The sequence below is a fragment of the Strix aluco genome, chromosome 5, assembly GCF_031877795.1.
Source record: "Strix aluco isolate bStrAlu1 chromosome 5, bStrAlu1.hap1, whole genome shotgun sequence".
Classification (NCBI taxonomy): domain Eukaryota; kingdom Metazoa; phylum Chordata; class Aves; order Strigiformes; family Strigidae; genus Strix; species Strix aluco.
In genome coordinates, this window is record NC_133935.1 from 16,763,620 (window position 1) to 16,785,844 (window position 22,225).

The 22,225-nt window shown below is 39.1% G+C and overlaps 1 protein-coding gene across 12 annotated transcripts in view; it reads right to left on the reverse strand.

Moving 5' to 3' along the window:
• The window catches only part of WNK1 (WNK lysine deficient protein kinase 1), a 105,364-nt gene that overhangs the window by 35,191 nt on the left and 47,948 nt on the right, over positions 1-22,225 (reverse strand). For 8 of the 12 annotated variants that reach the window (XM_074826157.1, XM_074826156.1, XM_074826152.1 and 5 more), the window contains exons 5-10: positions 11,196-11,284; positions 9,610-9,829; positions 9,050-9,386; positions 7,786-7,973; positions 4,442-4,699; positions 2,250-2,678 (exon numbers count right to left, since the gene is read on the reverse strand). In XM_074826157.1, the coding sequence (XP_074682258.1) occupies positions 2,250-2,678; positions 4,442-4,699; positions 7,786-7,973; positions 9,050-9,386; positions 9,610-9,829; positions 11,196-11,284 (1,521 nt within the window). Of the gene's footprint in view, positions 1-1,457; positions 2,679-4,441; positions 4,700-7,785; positions 7,974-9,049; positions 9,387-9,609; positions 9,830-11,195; positions 11,285-15,769; positions 16,124-22,225 lie in introns of those variants that run through there. The other 4 variants (XM_074826163.1, XM_074826150.1, XM_074826159.1 and 1 more) reach the window with 4 other exon arrangements.

Below are 22,225 nucleotides of genomic sequence, written 5' to 3' on the forward strand. Positions count from 1 at the left end.
CAATGAAAAGAACCATTTTTTTCTTTGCTGTTTTAGAAGCTTGACACCCTTATTGGCTAGGATCTAAACATGTGCTATATCCCACTGTTGTAACATCTGTTCACGTTGACTCAGTTCGTGCTTCAAATTCTGATCTTTTAATGAATTAGATAAAAGATCCCAGAAATTACATTCTGTAAAATATTTGTAATCCCTTATTGTGTTTCCCAGATGTATTTTACATGCATCAGAATTCACTTCCTGACATTTAACAAAAGGTGGTTTATGGAGAAACAATCCCCAGCTTCACTCCCCAAGTAGCAGCATCACTCCACAAGTTCTCCTACAGCACAGAAACTATCTATTACACTAGTGATTAAAGCTGTTTCAGCTTTAATAAAACACCTTTATTATCTCATACAGAAAGCCTTAAATATTTAGTTTTTGATCTTACCACAAAAAGCAAAAAGATTCTCCTCCAGTTCCTTCACACAAATCCCAAAGTTGCTAATACTCCAATAACAAAAATGTCAGAGCGCCCCTAATTCCAAGAACAGGAGTAAGAGAGAAGTCTACTTAAAGTGAATCCTCTCTTTTCACAATTATCTTATGAGAAGTTTCAGACTACAAGTGCAGACACAATGTATATACACATACACCTCACAGTCACAGTGTACAAACGTGTTACTGACTACTGCAAGTACCATATATGCTGATAAAACACGTACCTCCAAACTAAGCTTCAGGCCTCAAATTTTGCTTTTTAAAAGGACACCATACTCTAGGCTTATAAAGAAGCAACATCTATTAGCAACAGTTGTTTGTGCCACAAAATTACTACTCAGCTCATTTAGTTTAACAATCCTGAAAGTACATTTCCAAATCTGTGTACACATACATAATACAGCTCCTTCCATTCCTCGCTTCCCACTTTCTTCCCCCAAGCCTAGAAAAACCTCTTGCATTTTGAACAGTCACCAAGTTAACCTTGTTGTTGTCTAACGAAACATTATTCATACAAAAGTTCAACTTCATGTAACACATTCTCATTAAATGGCTAAGGAGCAACAACAAGAATAAAAAGCAATTTTACTATCACTGCTGATTCAAACTGTGGAGAAGACATATTTCATTAAACCCATTGTTTAAAAGCCAGTTTGGTACTGCAGCTATCTCTTGCCACAAGAACAACTAGTCCCAGGAGGAACGCTGACTATTTGTTACCCTTAACACAAAAGCCCTACCAATATTTCAGCCAAAGCTGAACACAGACCAAGTGGTTGCTGATACCCCATTATCTCATCGCAACCGGGTAAGTTAAAGGGATCCTAGTATTCTACTGACTTGGTGGAAAGACACCCCCATGAATGCTAATACTTAGAACCACGTGGAGCAAGTCTAAGACCAAGGCTCCCCTTTCAGTGCAAGGTATGACTTATAAAAAGCAGAGACATTCTGGAAGGGTTTGCTCCTGTAACCTGAGGATAGAGTGCAGGTGGTCCTGATGAAAGCGAGGTGGACAAGGCCTGCTGAGTCGAGGCTCCCTGGGGGAAGCAGATGAAGAGCTGCGACTCTTGCAATACCTTCTGAGGCAGCTGAACAATGGGCAATGAGAAGTCTGAACCAAAAGCAGAAGATGACCCCCCTGTAGGGGGAGGAGACTGGAAATCGCCAGTGTCAGAGGAAGTCAGCTGTGAGGAATCACTGGAGTATTCTGGGCTTCCTTCCGGCCAGCTCCGCCTGGCAGAGCCCCCTCTGGGATCTGCTAACTCAGGACCAAGATAGTTACACTGCTCCTCTGTCACAGGCTGAAGCCGACCATGCGACCCTATGCCTTGAGTGGATTCCTCTTGACTGATCTCCATAGAGCCCCGGCGACTTCTGTAGACCCGCTGGGGTAAAACTGCCCCTTCTGCTGAAGCAGAAGTCGGTGTGTGCACATGGAACTCAAAGACACAGCTCGCTCTGCCATCACCACTGTGAGAGAGCACAGCCGGGGCAGAGTGTGGAACAAATACCTGGTGGAACGTCATCTGAGCAGGATCTGCACTCAGAGGAGCTGAAACACTGGATAATGGAGAAAGGGGACCCATCCCAGAATCCAGCCTCAGGTTCTGAACATGTCTTGCCAGGTATGTTTGCCCCGACTGAAAGTCGAACACAGAGCTTTGTGGAGGACCACCTTGCCCATGGTTTGACTCAGAGACCTGCTTCAAATGTTGTTCAGTCACATGAGAGTTATAAGCTACTTGATCATACTGCTCCGATACCTGTGATGGGTAGTGCATGCCCACCAAATATACAGCTTCTGGATGCATTCTGTAGTGAGCATCCTCTGGAGGTGTTGGTCCAGATCTATAGTCACTGTGGACAGGAGCTGGCTCAAACACAGGATTAACTTGCACATGCAGAGGCTCTCCAGCGACTCTCTGAGCTGCTGTGCCCAGCATAACGAATGCCTCTGGTGTCCAATTGGTGGGACTACCACCAGGTGGAACTAAACTCTGGCCAGTCTTCAGCAATGGCTGGAAGTGGCAAGTTTGGGCTTCCAAAAATGAAGTGCTCTTGCGCCGCTGAGCAACTGCCACCTTCGGCGGGCAGGCAGGTGGTGGTGAGAAAGACACCGGCCGTTCATGAACGGTTGGGAAAAATATCTGTGAATCTGGGAACGTTGGTGTTCCCCCACGCGGATGCTGAGGCTGTATTGACATGAACAAGACAAGTAATTCATACATTAAAAGTGAAAGCACATCAACATGCACAGTTCACTAGGCAGTTCTGTGAAGTAACTTTATAGAATGACTACTCAATTCATGGTCAAAAACATACAATACTTAGGAAATTTAGGTGAGTTGTAAATATCCATTAAATACATCCATGGCAGGCATAGCTACAAATGGAAACATTTGCTTATGTTAGAGCTGCTTTTCCAGTCCAATTCCAGTAATTCAGAAGAAGAAACTAGTTTTGCTCCTGACAATGGAATGAGATTTATTGTCATGGGCTATCCATTGTGATCAGGGCTTGAAATCCAATCAAACCCCTAAGGCTACTGCCATATGGCAAATATGAAAATTCAGAACTTGGTAGCAGCAACAATGCAGAGGCTCTATTTTGCACTTAGAAGATAAAACGACATTAAATCTTACTATTATCCAACACAAAACACAGTGCTGGTGTCCTGTATGCTATCCAGAGAGCTAAAGAGGAACCTTTTATGAGCAAAACTGAACCATTCCAGCCCACAGCTGGAAAAAAAAGTATGATGAAACTGCAGCGCCTCTGGATTCTGCCAAAGTTGATCATCTCTTTCAATCCCTTTTATCACTTTTGATCATACCTTTTCACATAGAAAATTAGCACTCACTGAAACAAACCTAACTCTTGTCTGGACAATAAAACATTCACAGGTTTAGTAATAGCAGAGCCCTCGGGCAATTCCACTCCATCTGATGGACTTAACTTCAGATGAGGTTCATCTTATTTAAGATTTGTAGGGAAAATTTCACTAAGGAAAGTTCTATGTAAGAATACCAAACAATTTAGTAATTCTGCTTTTTTTCATCTCTGCCTACAGTATGCTGAGAGACAATGTATTATCTACCCTAAAGGGAAAAAAAAAAAAGCAAGAATCAGTGGCAAATATACTGTCTGTAAGACAGAGGGCATTTATGACTTTTTCAAGTTGCTGTTTCCACATTGTTCTCTTTCTCCCCAAACTCTTTTCTCCAGAAAAGCAGCAGCAAATTTCCATATTGACTGATACTAACAAGAAGGTCCTACAGGATGAACAACTCTTCCTACATTCTGAAAACTGGTTCCAATTACTTCATTTACAGATAAGTGTTTCTCAAAGTTTATTTTGTGTAAAACAAAGCCCAAAACTGAAGAGACTATCTCCTGTCTTGCAAGCTATCTTACAACTAACTTTAAGAAACATGAAACTATGGCTTCTTCCCATTAAGAAGTAGCTGAAGTGGCATTTCCGATTAAAACTTAGAGAAAAATCCTCAAAAGTATTTATACTCTGAATTTCTAGTATCACTAGCACAGCTAGCCAAAGCTTTTAGAAAAAACAGCCACAGCAACCAAGCTTTAAAAGCTGGTTGTTTTGTGCAGGGCTTAATTAACATTCAGTGTTTGCTCAGAAGGTAGAAAATAAAAAGCTGGTCTTCTGACTTAAGCCAATAAGAAATAGTCTTCCCTTTACCTTCTGTGCTACAACTGGGTAATTTACATTTATACTATCCTAAAATACAAAAAAACAAAAATGGTCAGCCACTGTTTGATAATGTTTAAGTGTACTGCTTCCCAGAAAAAAGAAAAAAATAACATTCCAGCAGCACAGTGTAAGGAATAAGGAATCAACTCTTCATTTGCTCATTTTAAAAATGCCCAAAGCCCAGGATGTATTTAATGATAACTTATCTTACTGTGCCGGGAGGCAAATGGTAACACATACAGGACTGACAGAGAGGGAGGGCAGGCTGGAGCGTCGATGCTTGCGTGGAGAGGCAGAGTGCATGGGCAGGACACTTTCCAGGGCTTTAGAAAGCTTTTCTGCAAAGGTTTCTTCAGGGACAGTCCGAAGGTAGAAAGGAGAAAGAGGTGCAGACAGCGCTGGTGGTGGGGTACAAGGAGCACTGAGAGGGATGCAGGACATAGAGGGAAGAGCAGGAAGGTGGGGGACACAAACTGACATGCTACGACCACGTTGAGGCTAAAGAAGGAAAACAAAAGTTAAGAATTGAACAATTAAAAAAATGATTAACAAAACAAGCAAAAACTATAATGAGATAGAAAAGAAATGCAGACACACAATGAGAGGCCCAATAGTAACATGTGTGCAAGAAGATATGAGAACACTGAATGAATGCCAACACACACTGGGAACAGGCTCTGAACACCTCTGAGGACTCAAGTTTGCCTTAGGTTACTGAGCAGTGTGGGAAGTTCCCAAGTACCCTTAAAAGAAGCATGTGGAAGGCAGAACAGACAGGAGAATATTTTCTCTGGGGCCACTGACACAGCCCATACTGTGCGTACTCACAGCATCTGGTAGTCTGACAAATAAAAAAACCTAAACAGATACTGATGAGTTTTCAAACATTCATTCTTAGTTTAGTGAGTGGGTATGTGTTTACACATAACACCTCACTCCCTCTCTTTGCTTGGGCACCTCTCTGCCTGAATTAAGTGGACTAACTGTATGCAGCTGGGTCATTATTAACTAAAACATTACCACAAAAATTTAAACATTACACATTCTACAACATGTGTTGTGGAAAACCAGTTGTTTAATGTGTGGAAAACTCAGTAAAATTAGTCTTTGACAAGCATTTTCCAGACACTGGGCCAATAAAAGCATCAGGATTTTGTAATCTTGCCACAATCCAGAAGGCCATAGTTCAAAATTCAACCAAATTGGAAGAAACAGAACTATGTTTTGGGGTTGTTTGGTTTTTTGGGAGGTTTTGTTTGGGGTTTTTTTGTTACTGCCTTTTTGGTGTGGTGCATTTTGTTGTGGTTTAAGTGAATGGAAAGATGATGTTTTAAAGACACAGGCTTCAACTGCAGGCTTTCCTTCTCTAATGATATATGCCTCTTATGAATGTAATCCACAATTTCTTAACATAACTGAAATCAAATACAGACCTCCAGGGAAAAAAACCTCAATATACCCAGTGGAGATCTGATTTTAATGATTTCTGATGTGGGAAATCTTGCTAGACTGCCCAAAATTTGGGAGAGGCCCATAAGGGAACTCAAAGGGTTAAATAAATACTTTACCCATAATCTTCATCTGTTCCAAGGCAGGACTAGTTATATATGTCCTTCCTGACTAATTTATCTAAACTGTTCAGAAACATGTGATGGAGAATGCCATACTTAACTGTCCTTCTTGGTTAGGGAAAAAAAACCCACCTCCCCAAACAGTAATTCCATGCTGCAATTTAGGCTTATTATTTCTTATTCTAGCTGACAACAAAGCTGTGATCGGATTAGCCTTCTCCTATTTTAAAGCAGCCTTTTACAGCTTTCTTCCTCCTCAAACTCCTCTTTCATAGGCTCAGCTTAACTATTTCAGTCTTCCCACAAAAAGCATGTTTTCTGTATTTCTGGTGGGGTTTTTTTGTCACTCTCCTCTGAATTCTCTCAGTTCACCCTCAAAATCACTCAAGCAGGGTGTCCAGGATAGACTTACCAATGGCCAAGAGCAGAACAACTATTTTGTATAACATGATGTTTGCCTTTTTCACAACAGCATGATGTTTTTGACCATGTCCAGCTTGTGGTCCAATGTAAACCCTGACTTTTGAGGGGCAGAATTGCTGCCTAGTCAGTTGTTACTCATCCTGTACTTGTGTAGCTGATTATTCCTGCTTAAGCATGAACCTTGTTCTTGTCCTGATTGAATTTCATTCTACTTCTGTTTAAGACCATTTCTCCAGCTATCAATATCATTTTCACTTGTCATCCTATCTTCCCAACAGTTAGCAGTTCCTGTAGAGTGTTCTACTCCATTCTGTCAACCTCCTGGTATCACTGTTGTCATCATAGAGCATGAGCAGATCTTAGCAGTGAACTAAGCAGCTTGACTATACCTCTGTCATATGCTCATTCTCCCATCTTCTCTAAAAAGATTATGGTTCTTCAACCTGGAAGCTAGACATCCCAAGACAGTGAAATGGCTTCTGGTTCAACATATGCCCACACATGAAAATATGGCTTATCCAGAACAAGAGCTTATTTAGAGGAATTAAAAACTCATTTGATCACGGATTAGCAATACCACACACTTCAAGTTAAGTGCCTCTGAAAAAGATGGAGATGCTTTGCTTGTGAGTGAAACCAGCATGTTTTCCAAAAAGCTAGTGACACCAATGATGCTGTAACAAAGCCTACAACCACAGGTACCAAAAAAGTGAGGACCCTCAGTCTTAAGTGTCACATCTTCTCCCTTATGGTATTACTACATTATACCATAATGTCTCTGCCTCAGGCTTAGATTTTTATTTGTGTAAAAAACAAAGAGACAAGGGAACCACTGAGGACAACGTAACAGTAGCAGAAGTTCTACTCCAGAATTAGAATAGATTTCTGCGTATTCTCATACTCAGATCTAAAAACATACCAAGGAGAAAAACATACCAAAATAAAAGGGCAACACAAATGAACATAGTAGGAAAAGTATTTGTGCCCAGTGCAGACTTTCCAGGCAAAAGAAATACGCATGACAACTGATGAGCAAATCAACACAAGCTAGAAATAAAATTGGGAACAAGGGTTTGGGGTCTTTTTGATCTGGAGTTCTCACATGCAGCATTCTATAACAGTTAAAATCTTACCTGCAGAATCTGTAATCAAAGCCTCACAGAACACACACAGCAATTTCACACTTATACAGTAGCTCAAATTATTCTAACCCTTCTTCAAACCAAACTAACAGCTTGATCCTGGTAACTTTATATACACATACACACATCACCTTCCCAAGTGAGATTAAATGCTTACTTTCATGAGCTAGTCTTGTTCTGAGGATATTACTTCATCCATAAAAAAATCAACCCACCATTCTGCACTCAAGATTAAATAAAAGCTTTGAAGAAAAATATGCCCTCGCACTTTCCCCTCCCCACCTAGACTCAGTCACCTTGCAAAACCAGCCCCTTAACTACTCCCATACAGGATTTGTACCACATGCAAAACAAAACACACACGGAAGATTGCCTGGCAGACTTCCCTCTCACCTTTCAAGAGAAATACAAAATCAAATAATTCCATGCATTTGCAATACTCTCTTACCACTGCAGGTGGCTGATATCCTCCATGTTGCTGCGACTGCACTTGGCCTACTGAAGCTGCATATCCCTGGACTGCAGCTGTTGAGATTGACTGGTCATGCTGGGAACCATACGACACTGTCTGCTGACTGCTCACACATGATTCAGTATAAACAGATGACCCCTGGCCACTGTCAACTGTCCCATCAGCTGCAGAAGTTAAAGATAAAAATCTGAATTTGAAGAACTGCAGTCTGGATTTCACAACTTTAACAATATTATAATCAATCAAATATTAGGTTGATGTTTGTGCCACATCAAATGGACCTTATCAGCATTTTACCTTTTGTGATATTTAAGCTAGTTAAAAAAATTTTTTTTTTCTTCCTCAATACAGTAATTCCTTACCAATATGGTTTCCCCTAACCTCTGAAAAAAAAAAAATCAGTAATTAAGTATCTTATAGTAAATTATGCTTCCTATAAAAGGCTAGACTAGAAATAGAAACTTAAATTCCACATTGTTATGAATGATCTTTCAGGGGTTTTTAATTATTATTTTTTTAATTTTACACAGACATATAAAACAGGTCTGTTGTGCTGGCTGACAGATGCACCCAAACTTAAAATCCCTATTACCTAAAGAGCAGATAGTAATTTGCTTTCTAACTTCACCATTCTAGTACAGAAGTTCTCATCCACCATCATTCAAATGGTGATTCAAATGTTAGGATGGCAGAAGAGGAAAAGTTAGGAGTGTTAATTCATCTTTTCATGTATAGTACGTAAAACAAAACTTTTCAGAAAGCAAATTATGAGCTGAACTGCTTGTACATTAATCTCATTTCCCCCTTAAACTTAAGTTAACAAGAATTCAAATAACTGTTTCTAATAGCTTTAACAGCACTGGTGCAAGAGTACACAGCCTTCTGCAGGGCCAGAATACAGTGTCCCTATAGAAGGACAGCAAAAATTAGGACAGGTGTTCGTGCTGCAGGAGCTCCAGTTCATCTAGCGTATTACCTTGAAACAGAGGAAAGTTTTGTGGAAAATTATTTTGTGCTAAGACACTGGACTGTGAATTGTGCCAATACATGGCTCAGCTAAGGCACAGGAATGCATCTTATTTTGCTGTGCTTTCTAGTGTGCTAATGTTCTTCAGCAGACAGCAATGGCAGACAGCAACACCTTAAGATATTTACTGCTATACACACCAAAAGTTTTAGACTCTAAGGGGGGAACTGTGTAAGTGCAAGAGTTCCTAAATAAACCAGCTGACACACTTACAAAGAATAGATATACTGGGTTGCTGGAACTGCAGTTGTTGGTGTTGATCAGCTTCTGGTTCTTCAGGCTCCACTTGTGTAGAAACCGATGCTGAAGTAGTGGGGACAGGAGTAGTACCAGTGACAGATAGGGGATGCTTTGACCCTGCATGGGAAGCACTTGATGGTTGCTGTTGCTCCAGCTGCTGCTTCTGACTACCTTCTTCCTGAAGCTTCTTCTCCTGTTCTTCTCGCACCAACTGACGCTGCTCTCTCTTTCGCTTAATCAAAGATACCCTGTCCTTGATAGCTTTCGCCATTGTCTTGTGATCCCCTTCACAGACATAGCCAGATTCCACCTGAAGGAGGATATATTCACAGAATTCAGACTGTCATAGACAGCCACTGTTGTAGTGCTACAACATAAGCTACCACTCTCTGGCACTAACTTCTCATTCACAAGCTTCCAAAGCTGTTTTATTTCTAGGCAATAACAACGGCAAACGCAGAGGCTGACAGACTACATTTCACTGTCAGAGTACGCCAGTACTTCTGACACTTTGTAAGACCACCAACACTTACCATTTCCTGTGCTACATCCTCTGGGACATCTCTCTCCAAGTCAAAGGAAAACTCTATTGCCTCATTATCTTTATATTTGCCCTTAAGTTTTTTGATGTCTTCAATTCGCAGCCAGAGTTTAATGGCAATTTTTTCTCCATCATCTTCCTCTGCTAGTTCTACCCGTACTCCAGTCTCTTCTTGGAAGAAAGCATGATTCAAAAGGTCCTTAATAGCATATCTAGCATATTGGGAAAGAATGTAGAAAGTGTAAACAGTTATTATGTTTTCATAAAATATTAAGGAATATCCTTGCCTGATGATCCCCCAAATTTGTTCTCTACATTTATGCTTCTTCCATGAATTGACAGCTCATCATTCAAATTTATACTTAAAAGCACAATGGAGAAACAAAATGCAACAATGGTACAGATGTACCAAAAAAAACCCCAAACCAGCACACATTGGTCATCAGAAGTACCAACAGATTTAAGCCAACTGAACAGAATATATATTAAATAAAATAATAAGAAGCCTTGAAGAAACATTTTGGCTTTACTGAACATTAAAAATCCAACACACAACCTTTAGTCCCCAAATCAGTACAGTAATCCCATGTATTCCAGTCTATTTCAAGATTTTTATCAAAAGCCTCATCTAGTAAATTCAGCACTAGGTAAGCACCAAATGATTCCTTTCATATTTTATACTATCTTGAACCACTTCAACTTGCATTCTGACACAATTAGAAGCATCCTGAAGGTACAAAACAAGATCTATGTTCATATATGCACAGCATTAACAGCAGTAGTCTAAAAGTTAACCACTTAAACTAAATGGCAAGTAGTAAGTGATGTGAAGCTACAAAATTAACTTAAAATGGGAAGAAAATATGAAGTTAAGATCAGAAATTAGAAATACACAGCAATGCCATCAGATGCAAAACTTCAAGAGTTAGAGGGGATGAATAAACATCCATGAACAGACAAAACTATCTCTGAACAGAATAGCAGAAGGCTGGAGGAGGGACGAAGGCCGAAGCATTCAGTAAGCAACAACTATGTAAAAGCAGAAAACAAAACCCCACAAATAAGCTATCAGAACAGTTACAGATTTCCTGCAATGGTGTAAGTTAATCACTTGAAGTAGAAGTCACCATGCAGAAAATGTGGATGAGAATGAGCAGGACAAATTTAAAAAATAAAAAGAGCCCTCAAAATAATCAGCCATAAACTAACAACAAAATCAGAGGGACAGGAAAAACAAAGGATTACAGAATAACAAACAAATCAAACAATCCAAATACCTGGGAACACAGGAGGATTGTCTTCCACTATATTGCTGACTAGGTCAAAGCTTTAATAAAAGCAGTAGAATTTCTGAATAAACTGATATGAATGGTTACTATAGCATTTGCACTTTTCCTGATACTGTTAATTCCCTAAAACAATCATTGAATAAGAATCTACCAAAGAATAGAAGCTGCTGAAGTAATACCGGCTTCCCAACTTTCATCAGAACACAGAAGACCCCAGGAACTAACTGGATCTGGTATCATCACAGATAAAGGACTCAGATAAATGTCCATTTGAAAAGAAAGTACTTACCTTTCACCTTTGTTCTGTCGAATGCATCCCTCAATAATCTCCTTCACTTCAGGGATTGCTACTTTATCAAAGCTGGCTGGCTTAACACCCTGGAACATACAAATAACAACAGAGAAACCGGAAGGCCCACTTGATTTAAGTTTTGATTGTGTTTACAGACCAACTATTTTTACTCAATAGATAACTGGCCTGAATTCCCCACTAGTGCAAGTGATAGAGAAATCTGACCACAATCTTACTGTTCAGCTGTTTGTTAGTGACTTTTGCAAATATTTCACACACACCCCCCCCATTTCTCAGCTACACTTCCATAACAGAAGGCTTTGGTAGTTAGGTTCTCAGTTATGATAGGACAACCATGTTTCCATGGACGTTATGCTGGTTAGAGATAAGTACACAGACTGGACTGAAAATGGAAGGAAATGTTTCCTATGGAACACTAATGCATGAACCCACATGATTAATTTAACAGTCTTCAAAGGATTCTGCTGCTTCCCAGAATGTTTCCAACATGCCACTACATAAAGTAATTTTGGCATAGATGGATTTTACAGGAAAGACCTTAGCCCAGAATGATGACTGGGTCATTAAGTAACTTGTCCAATGTGTTTAAAAAAAGGAAATTAAAAAAGACCTTCCTGTATCTTAGCTCTCACGAGAAGACCCACTATACTCAAACCACACTCCTGCATCACTACTGTTGTGAGTTCAGGAAAATGAGCTTAGCAATACAGACCTTTACGAAAGCCCTTCACAACACACAGTAATCCTTTTTCCAATACATGCTAAAATCATTGGGGAAACCAAAGCAAAATCTAAGTATGATCAGCCACTCAAATCAGTAAAGCAAACAGGCCAGAAGATAGGACCATCTGGGAATTCTTTAAAACACTACAGGCAGAGAGCCAAGCTTCATCACTTAATCACAGTCAAAAGCTCTATTTCAGGGGCAATTGTCCACAACAGCAAAATCTGGCACTCAATTTTACTTGATTCAGCCTTTAGCTTCAAACTCTGTATTTAAGACAGCAGAATGAGAGAGGATGAAGACATCCTGTTCAAATTCTGTTATCTGAAGAACCCATGTTTTCAAGCTGAACAATCCTGAAATCATACACTTAGTATATCTGACCCTGTCTCACTGGTAAATCACAACTAAACAAAAAGTGAAAACCATAGAGGCTGAAGTACAGAAATAAATGAAGTATTAGTACAAGCATCATCATTTGTGTCCTTACCAGAAAGTACTTCTCCCAACATCCTAGATGATACTGCTGCCCACCAAATGGGGACATCAAGACACAACCCTTCCCCCTTCCTGTACTGTCAAGGGGAAACAAGTCTTGAACAGTTCGAGTCTCTAAACCAGAGCCTTTGTAACTACAGACCTTCATTTAACTAAACATGTAGACTTAACTTAATACGGTAACAATTTCCATCTACATTTAGATACTTTTTTTCCCCTTGGTCAGACATGGCAGTATATTGACTTCCTATGTTCACCGCCTAAAATATTCTCTACCACACTCTTCCAGGAGAGGGCACAGTCAACATCAGCTTTAACAGATGCAAACACAAGACTGGGAGAAGCACAAGAGTCCAGTCTTTCAGTAGACAACAGTACTATTTGTCACTACATTTTACGAAGGTGTTGTATGTAGAATTTCTAAATGGACCAAAAAACAACTACAGAAAGACACAGTTTTTCACTTGATAAAAATTTCCTGTTACAACAGCATTCTGGTTATCTATTTCTTTGCTCTAAAGTTTGTTCTTACAAAATTCTAGCAATTGGAATTCACAGAACTGAAGAGTATATTGTGACTAGAATAAGCCCTGAAACACAGTCTGTCAGTGAACATTTGCTTAACACTTTTAAAAACTTCACTGAACATTAAGACTTTTGGAGATCAATGTCTCAGCTGATAAGACACCAGACTGAAGTTTGGACAGGTAAGTTTAATATTGCTACCAGGTCATACCATAAATCTTCAGCTTCCTAGCAGGACATCACAGAGCCCTACACCCTATAAGGATTTATAAAAGTAGTTTTAGTGTTTACTACTGGCATCAAGTACCTGTTTGCAACTGTCTCTGCTCATATAACAGACTAGTCAGAGACACCCAACTTTAATAATGACCAAGCTTAAAAGGGTCCCAAGAGTTCAGGTTCATACATGTAGAGATAAATGTTTCTATACATAATTAAATGCTCTCCTATGTACACATACATAACCTATGCAATAATTATTCAACTGCTTATTGCATGTATTTGTATCTAAATTTGCCAAAGTTTAACACATCTAAGTCCTAAATAGCTCAAGCCCCAGACATAGCAGCAGCCTGCATGTATGTTCATTTACACTATGGCAGCAGAAGGAAGATGTCAGATCTGTGACAATCTCATTTTGGAAAAACTAAAAGCTAAGATGAATAAGACAACTGATACAGCAAAATATTACCATAACAAAGCCAGAACATGAGTTTTCTTGTTAACTATTTTACCACATGCTCTGTTCTTGCACAAAGCCTGAAAAGGTAAAGCTGAGAACAGTTTTTAAAATTATTCAGTCTGCTAACCCCATGTTTCTCTATCCTGAAAGAAATTAAATACCTGTCCAAAATCTTCAGACCCTTCCATGAGGGCCATTTTACAATACCAAGAGCTCAGTTAAAAAGAGAAGCTCCCACCAGCCTCCACCAGCATAGCTTCTATGTTCCTAACTGCTCCTCAGAAAATCTGAGAACCTCACACTAGGGCTTAAAACCAGAGGATTCTGTGTTCAAACAGCTACCTATTTCTCAGTCTGCTCCACAGTCCATGAGAAGGGTTGCCTAAGCCTAGTCTACAGTACTAGCCAAGCACCCTTACGTGCTGAACTTCAGGCCATGTAAGTACCATCAGCTTTCCAAACATTTTTCCCCCTCCTCCAAACACTAGGGGAAGTGTCAAACTATTTTACATAACAAGACAGAGGATACTATGAATGATAAAAATCAATAAATCAGTGAACCCTTTTCTACCCAAAGCTGCCTATATATCTTAATCTGCCATCACAGAGAAACCAAAGGGAGGCCAGGCCCTGCAGTTCACATAACCTTGATGTGCCCTTAAGAGTGCATGAGCTGTGCAGCCAAGCATATGTTCATCACTTTCTGAAACCAAAGGCACTCAAGTACATACTAAGCCATTCAGTATTTCCGGGTTTTCACCAAACTTACTGCAAGATGGTCACATTATTATATGCCTCCCCCAGTACCCAAATTCCTTAGAAGAATCACAGGATAATTCAAATATTCTAATCTGCTAGTCCTATTCCCCAGTGGCAGTTTAAGAACTAAACACCCAAATCCCACTAGCATTTTTTCTGAGTTTTCTAAAGAAACAGAAAGAAGAGCTCTTGCAGAGAAAGAAGAAGTGTAGATAGGTGTAACATGCACACATGAAAATCATCATTATTTTCTCAAGCTACCATCTAAAATAGCATGAACTGGCAGTGCTGCTGAAAGCAGCAGTCCCCTGTTCTCCACCTCCCATTCCCACACCCATGTCATTTCCTCCCTTTTGCCAGCACACACATTTATACAGCTGCATAATGAACCAGATCATGGTGTTTATCAGACTTGAAACAAATCCAACCAAAAAAAGCCTGCAGAAGTTTCCAGTGAGATGAAGCTCCCAATCTGGTTCCCTACGCTGCTGCACCAGTTCTCAGGCTGACAGGAGGAAAGTGATAGTGCAATAGCTAACAAGGGCAGAACTGCTTCTTTTGAGAGAAGTACCAACTTAAGATAAAACCCACTGAACCCTTACATCTTGAGAGCACCTCTAAAATATGGGCATATACGTAGGTAGCACAAAGCACAACTGATGCAAAACTATCTTACAGTCTTCATGTTAAGCATAAGAAGAGATTTCATATTTCACTTATCTTAGACGTGGTAAAGCTTGCAATTTTATCAGATTTCAATCAGGTGAAAAAAGTGTGTTCCAAAATTCAACATCCACATTTATAGGGTTATTTGATCCATTAAAGACGAGTTAGGTACCCTTAAAAACACTAGATTTTCAAAATTCTTTGAACACCAAAGTATAAGCTATTCAGAACTCCTCCTCACAACTTTTGCTTAGAAACATGTGGTGTTTTGCATTAGTTAGATCACCAGATTACTGGGTCAGTGGTTTAGCATCTTGTTCTACTGCAAGAGATAGTGAAAATATCATTTACTTCATAAGAGGAGGTACTATCACTGCTTTATAACTCTTACACTAAACCAAAAGGAAGACACAGGGAGTATTACATACCCTCAGCAATTCTAAATTTAAAAAAAATACTTAGACTTGGAATAACAATGTAAGTGGGAAAGAGCAGAAGCAATAAGTGTTCCAGCCTTGCTGTTCAGGATTTAATCTACATTTTAAAAATTACAGGGGAAAAAAGTACAGTTAAGTTTAAAAGCTGAAGACCCAAGCTATGCAACTATAAAGCAGTTCAGCAGATTTGTCAAGAATTCTGATTCACGCAAAATCCTCTTCTGTGGCTACACACACTTTACAGAGCTGAAATTCTTACCTCTTTAGCGCAATCCTTGTGTGAGCAGCAACAGTGGGAACTAACAATTACAAATACAGGACAGATTTCTCTTTTTGTAAAATCCATCAGGAAAAGAGACACATATATACCAAAGCGTTAGTTAGCTGCTAGTTTCCAGTAGAAATCCACTAGGCTGTGGACTTAACGCACAGCAGAAGGAAAGCAGACATCAAAGTTAGAAGGGAGCATTGTTTTCTGTTTGACCCCTCTTGTACTTTTCCAAGTCCAGTACATGAGGCTGCAGAGATTTGAGCTTAATATCTGCTTTTGACACTCAAATACTGAATAGAAAGAATCAATATAAGCAAGAGCCAAGTGTGTCCTTTTCTGCCTGCCCAGCTAGATGTAAAGGAGGAAGAAGTTAGATGTAAGGAGGCAGCACAGGGATCCTTTACTTCCTGCATGTCCCCGCCCCCTCTGCTTGGTTGCCCTGCCTATTCTCCACCCAGGTTTTCTCAATAGTTTAAGGCTGCATGTAGGATCATCAACCAGTTCACTCCTGATGTTGCAGAAGTACCCTTTTAAACAAAGGGGAACAGGTCAGTCAGTGTGTTGTTCCGACCCAAGGTTGCTGGCACTAGTTTTGTACTGGGGGACAAAGGCAGCTGCTGTTTCTCCTCTTCTTTCCATGGAGCAACAGAAGTATACATACAGCTGACTAGAATTTAATCCTAACAATATACAAGTCAGCACTAGGATAATATAATACATTCCACCTCCCTCCTTCCTGACAATCGCATTCTGCTACCTTTGACAACATCATCTGCTTTCCCTTTACCTGGTACTTAGTGTATGGGAACAGGGATTTGAAGATGATTTTCAAACTGTGGGACAAAGTTAGAAAGCCACATTGTTGCTTGTTTTACGCCATATGCACAGAAATAATCCAGAGTTATGTCTTCTAATGCCTCTTGCTAGACTCCAAACCTAAATCTGAAATCTGACCTCTCCCCCCCCACCCCCCGGTACCTATTTTCAAACAGACACTGTAAAACTTGTTCACTAATGAGTTGTCCACAGCTTCAGGGCTTTTGGGGGTTTTTTTGGAAGGACATAAGGAGCAATGCTAAGAAAGATCACATACACCATTTTAAAGTGTGAAATGAGCAAATGAATTTTGACCAACTAGTGATGATAAACTGTGATAAAATTCAATTTCAAATTATCAAGATCACTTTTCAGCCCAAAATATACTTAGTTCCTCAAGTATAACAATTATACCAGTGTTGCTGTTATACCACACTATCAATGTTGCAAAAGTAACACTTTTTGATCCTTTACTGGGCATTTTAGAAATCCTCTCCACCAGTTGCTGTGAAAGTTTAGATGGGTCAAGGGAAAGGGGATCATTAAAGATCCTACGTGGCCTTCCAAGTCCTTTGCTAGACATTTTATACACCCCCCCACCCCAAATCAACTAACTGTTGATTACCATCTCCATTTTAACAGTGCTTACTGGTATCACAAATATTTTGCTTGCCATTGCTTATAATTTTTTTTATTGTTACAGTTGTGCTCAAACCAAATAGACACTCTGTAGTCAAAGCAAATCTACTTCACTGGAATAACAATCTAATACTTAGCACACCTAATTAAGGCTACACTTTTCTGGGGTACACTGCATGACCTGCAAAGAACATTAAATGTTTCAGCATTTAACAAGTGCAGACTCTACCTGTTCCAGTCTAACCACAATTCTTGCTTAACTCTTTTCAAAGGTGCTATAACTGCAGAGCTTGAAAGGAATTCTACCGTAACTGATTAATCTTCTCAAACAAAGTGTTCTAACTTTGCAGTCCAGAGGCTAATAGAATCAGTAGCAAAGTCAAATCACACAAAGTAATTAAAGTCTCTATATTTTCTTTTTGCTAAGTTGTTACCATTCTAGTTTGAGCCAGTCCCAGGCTGCCACAAACCATTAATTCCAGGAATTTAGACAAAGCATATGATTCCAGTGGAAAACAAGCCAATGATCCTACCTCCTTCCCCATAGTCTCAAAAGAAGTCCCCAGGCAATGGTATATATGGCATTTAAATTGGTTTATCCCATGATCTTCTGAATTTTACTACCTGCTATTAATTACTTACCCAGCCCTCAAAACCTACATGTTTAACCATTTCATCACCTTTTCCATCTCTAATCCTTCATCTTAATCCTGTTGTCTGTTCTAGAAAATCTTTCAGATGTAGTTCTTTCCTTATTTCACACAGCATACACCTATAACTTATTTGATAATACTCGTCCCAGTTCAGTCGAATACCTATTGTGAAAAGGAAAACTTCAGCATAAGATTTACTCCATTCAAAGGAGATATGCGTTGCCTACATAAAATGGATTTTATTGTTCTTGTTAAAAAGCAAGCTAGAGTAGTTGAGGCTGCAGGGGAAAAAATGTATGCAACACATTTCACAGAAGTGAAAATTTAGCTTCTCTGATTGCAGTATTTTCATAGCAATTAATTCTGGACAATTGATAATTCTGCCAAGAATTAAATCAGTAAATCCTGCAGAATAAGCTCTGCACCAGATCAGTATCCTAACAGAGTAAATAGCATTACTGCAATACAAGCAGTAGGAGCAGATGAAAGCTTCCAGTGAGCTAGAGTTAGCTCATGAGGCACTATTTAGATCAGGACAGACCTAGTTTTCTTCTCATCAAAAACTATTGCACATTTTGAACCCAATACCTTTTGAACTTGACTGATCTACCATGATCCAGATCAAAACTGAAAGCTCTATAGCACTGAAACAGCTTAACCAGTTAGTCTTCACCCTTTGTAATGTGTGTAATAAACTAAGTCCCATGAATCTTAAATTTCTCCAGACCAGCTGTCTTCATGACTTGCAACAGATATATGTCCAGATTTCACAAACACATTGTAAAAACAATGGAGACCCTGTAGTATTTATACAGGTCTGCTTGCTGCAGCCTGACTGATCACAATGCTTTTCCTCCTCAATCTACCATCTCATCAATTTTTGAGGCATTAATGAAAAACAAGAGGCCAGTCACAACAGTAAAAAAAAAATTCCCAAACATACATGATTAAAGTTGTTATACACACAAAGTATATTTGTACTTTGATTGACACACCCATACTAACTGCTTATTCCTAACGTTGCTTAAAAGAAGCTTAAAAGAAGCACCTAGCCATATGTATGAGACAATCTTTGGTGAAAAGAATAAAAGACTCCTCATTTGACTAGACATCACTGCTCACTATCACCTCCACATGTGTACTCTACAGCTGATCTCCAGGTCCAGGAGCCACAGGACACTGACACTGCCTGCTTAACCAACTTCTTTGCCCATTTCTCAATACTGTATTTTTACTTATTAAAGCCAGAGAATTTACACCATTAAAAGCCTTATAAAGACTGGTACACTAGGCTACAGTTCTGTTGCTTTGTTTCCACACAGTTAAGTTTGAACAAGAACTAGTCATAACTCTTCCTAGAATTCATTGGCTGTGATCCTTTCCAGTACCCAAGTAAAATGCTATAACAAAGTATTTGTGATAATACTGAAATGCAACTTATGCTATGCACTACTGCTGAATATGCGCCATGCCTTACAACCACCCCATTGACTAATTATCTAGCCCAGCACACAAGGCATTTTAAGTTTTACTTCAGACATTAGAGTCCACTGTACTGCAGCACCTACAGGTAAATAAAAATATCAACCTATTTCAAAAGTCCCAAGAATCTGGAACCCTTATGGCTAGCTAAGCAGATGGCTTTAGTTAAAAAGCAGATTAATTAATCACAGCACCTACTGTAACTGCAGCAATTCCAATGAATAGAAGAAATTACTCAAGCTCTAGAACAGGAAATTTGGTAACTACAAGGCAGGACAGTTCCTTAGTGTACAGCTGGCAAACAATTAGGATATTGGAGCATGTAACAGTGAGAAGGGCCTTGTTTAGAAACACACAACATGAGGATAGAAGCTCTTCTGAAACAGTGAAGTCTGACTGGACAAGTGGACCAGGCACTAACTTTTCAGTTTTTACTCTTACACAAGAGCGTAAAGCTAAGATCAGTTTAATTAATCTATTGTGCACAGTTCTTTAACCTCACACTTAGGAGCAGGGATGCTGCCTTTATCATCCGAACAAGAATATGCAGCAGTGAACATCTTGAACTATCCGTATGACCTTTTGCATTATTGGGACTTCTGCTTGGAAATGGCTTTCAAAAATACAGACATGCCTAGACACACATTTCAGTGATACAAATTTAAAAATGCCGCAGTGACACAATACTAAAAGTGTCTTTACTCTATTTTCAGTATGGAAAATACATTTTTGAAAAATCAGATTATATTAGTTGCATTCTCTGCTTTAATTAGCTACCATTCTGATAGAAAAACATCACCTTGTACTCATTTTTAAAATCAGGTATAGCAACAGTAATTCAAAGATAACATTTTAGTTCCAGTGGAGTTTGAACTGAATTAGAAGGAACGATCCAACATGGGCCACAAAACCCATTTGGTACCAGAACTAAAAGGCCTAAGATAATGTTGCAAACACCAAAAATAGTGCACAACTCAGACAATGCACCAAAAGTCATCGTCCCTTATATTTTATGACTTACTCTAATAGGAGCGAAGCCTCCTATTTGTGTTCAAGAAGATTCAACAGTTTCAGAGGGTGGTCCTAAAAAGTATCCCTACTATGCAGAGAACTTTATGATGGTGGTAATGGGTGGTAAGGTAGAAATATGTCTCTGAAAGAAATTTACCTTAAAACAAAGTCACAAACTCATTATGTTAGAAAGCTTCTAAATACTTACACTGGACACAGAAGCAACCACCTTTTTTCTCTTTAGCATAAAAACTTTATTCACAAAAAGCAATGGAGTTTCTTATATTTACATTTTAGCCTGTTATGTCTCTATTTTGGGGAATAAACTGTATCTGCAAAGTCCCATTCAACTTTGGTGACCTTCACTCCTCTAACACAGGGACAAACAAAAGCATTCCAACAAGCACACATACCCCCATGTCACTGCCTGCTCTGGCAACAGCCCTGAGTAATCTGGAGGTAACTATAACGGGTTTATGTAACACTGGTGTAGTTCTGGCCTATGGATCACATAACAATCTCGAAATAACTTATTATTACTCAACATCCCTGTGAGCTTCCACTAGACTAAAACTTTGCTGGATTTATCTCATTCCTACCCCTCTGCAACTACAGCAGTACAGTTGGCAGGACAACAAATAGTAGCTCGTGCATTCTTAATGTCAGTATTTTTGACTAGTGGCATTATACTGACAAATAACATTGAGCTATCAGTCTCCCCACAGTAATGCTTCAGTGATTCATTAATGGTTCCCATCACACTGCAAAGCCAGGCATTTTAAAAACACTTACCACCTCCCTGTTCCTAAGAAGAGCCACCTTCCCATCTCTTGTTAAATTAAATTAACCTCAGTTAATGTACAGCTAAATAGATGTCAGTACAGGATAGAATATTAAATATTAGTATCACAGTTTTAAGAAGCCTGATCCTTAACAGATAATGAACAACTTTCATTTTTAAACATACATTGTTTACTCAGTAATCCGTGAATTTATTTAGGTTTCTAAAAACACATTTGGAAACTCTGCAATATAACCAAATTTTAGAATTTCAGATTTTAAAAATACATCAGATCTTGATTTTATGCAACTCAACCAAACCTCACAGCCCTCCCCCCCTTTTTATTCCTGATCAGTTTAATATCATATCCAATTCAAAATTGGTCAGACACATTCCAGGCTCAGCAGTGAATATACACAAATATCTCTTTTCACTTCAAACCAAGTTTACAATAATATTGACAAAAGTTTTAGCTGTAATCTAGAAGCTTTTGATGCTGAATAGTACAAATGCCTGTAAGATCAGCTCGTAAAAGTCAGCTACTTTTAGAAAGGCCTTTTTCCTTCCAACTTCAGATATCATCTGCCCTAGTCATGCAAGCCATACAGCATGTTGTATCTCAGTGTTCAAGCTGATCCCTGCTTTTCCTTACTTAGATCATTGTTATTTCTTAAAGAGGACTTCTAACACACAAAGCTTTTTAAGATATTAGTGCTTCAAAACCTTGAATTCCTATCTTCCATTTTTAAGGCCACATATTTCTGAACTGATGAGTCAGTGACTGAACCTCCACCCAGGAAGATTCTTCACTGTTAAAGACATTCCGGCAAAATGCTTGCAACTGAGTTGAACAGCTATGCGAGGCAAGTGGTAGAAGCTTAAGTATTCTTTAGTCCATTCAGTGTGATGAACGTGATGTGCAGTTTTTTCCGTTCGATACTTAAGTACCTGAAATTTCTTCTTTCAATGCATGCAATTACAAGAGTTTGCTCTTTCTTACAATTCATGTTTCCTGTGCTCAGTTGAAGGTTCATGGCCATTCGGTATCTGCTTTAACAAAAG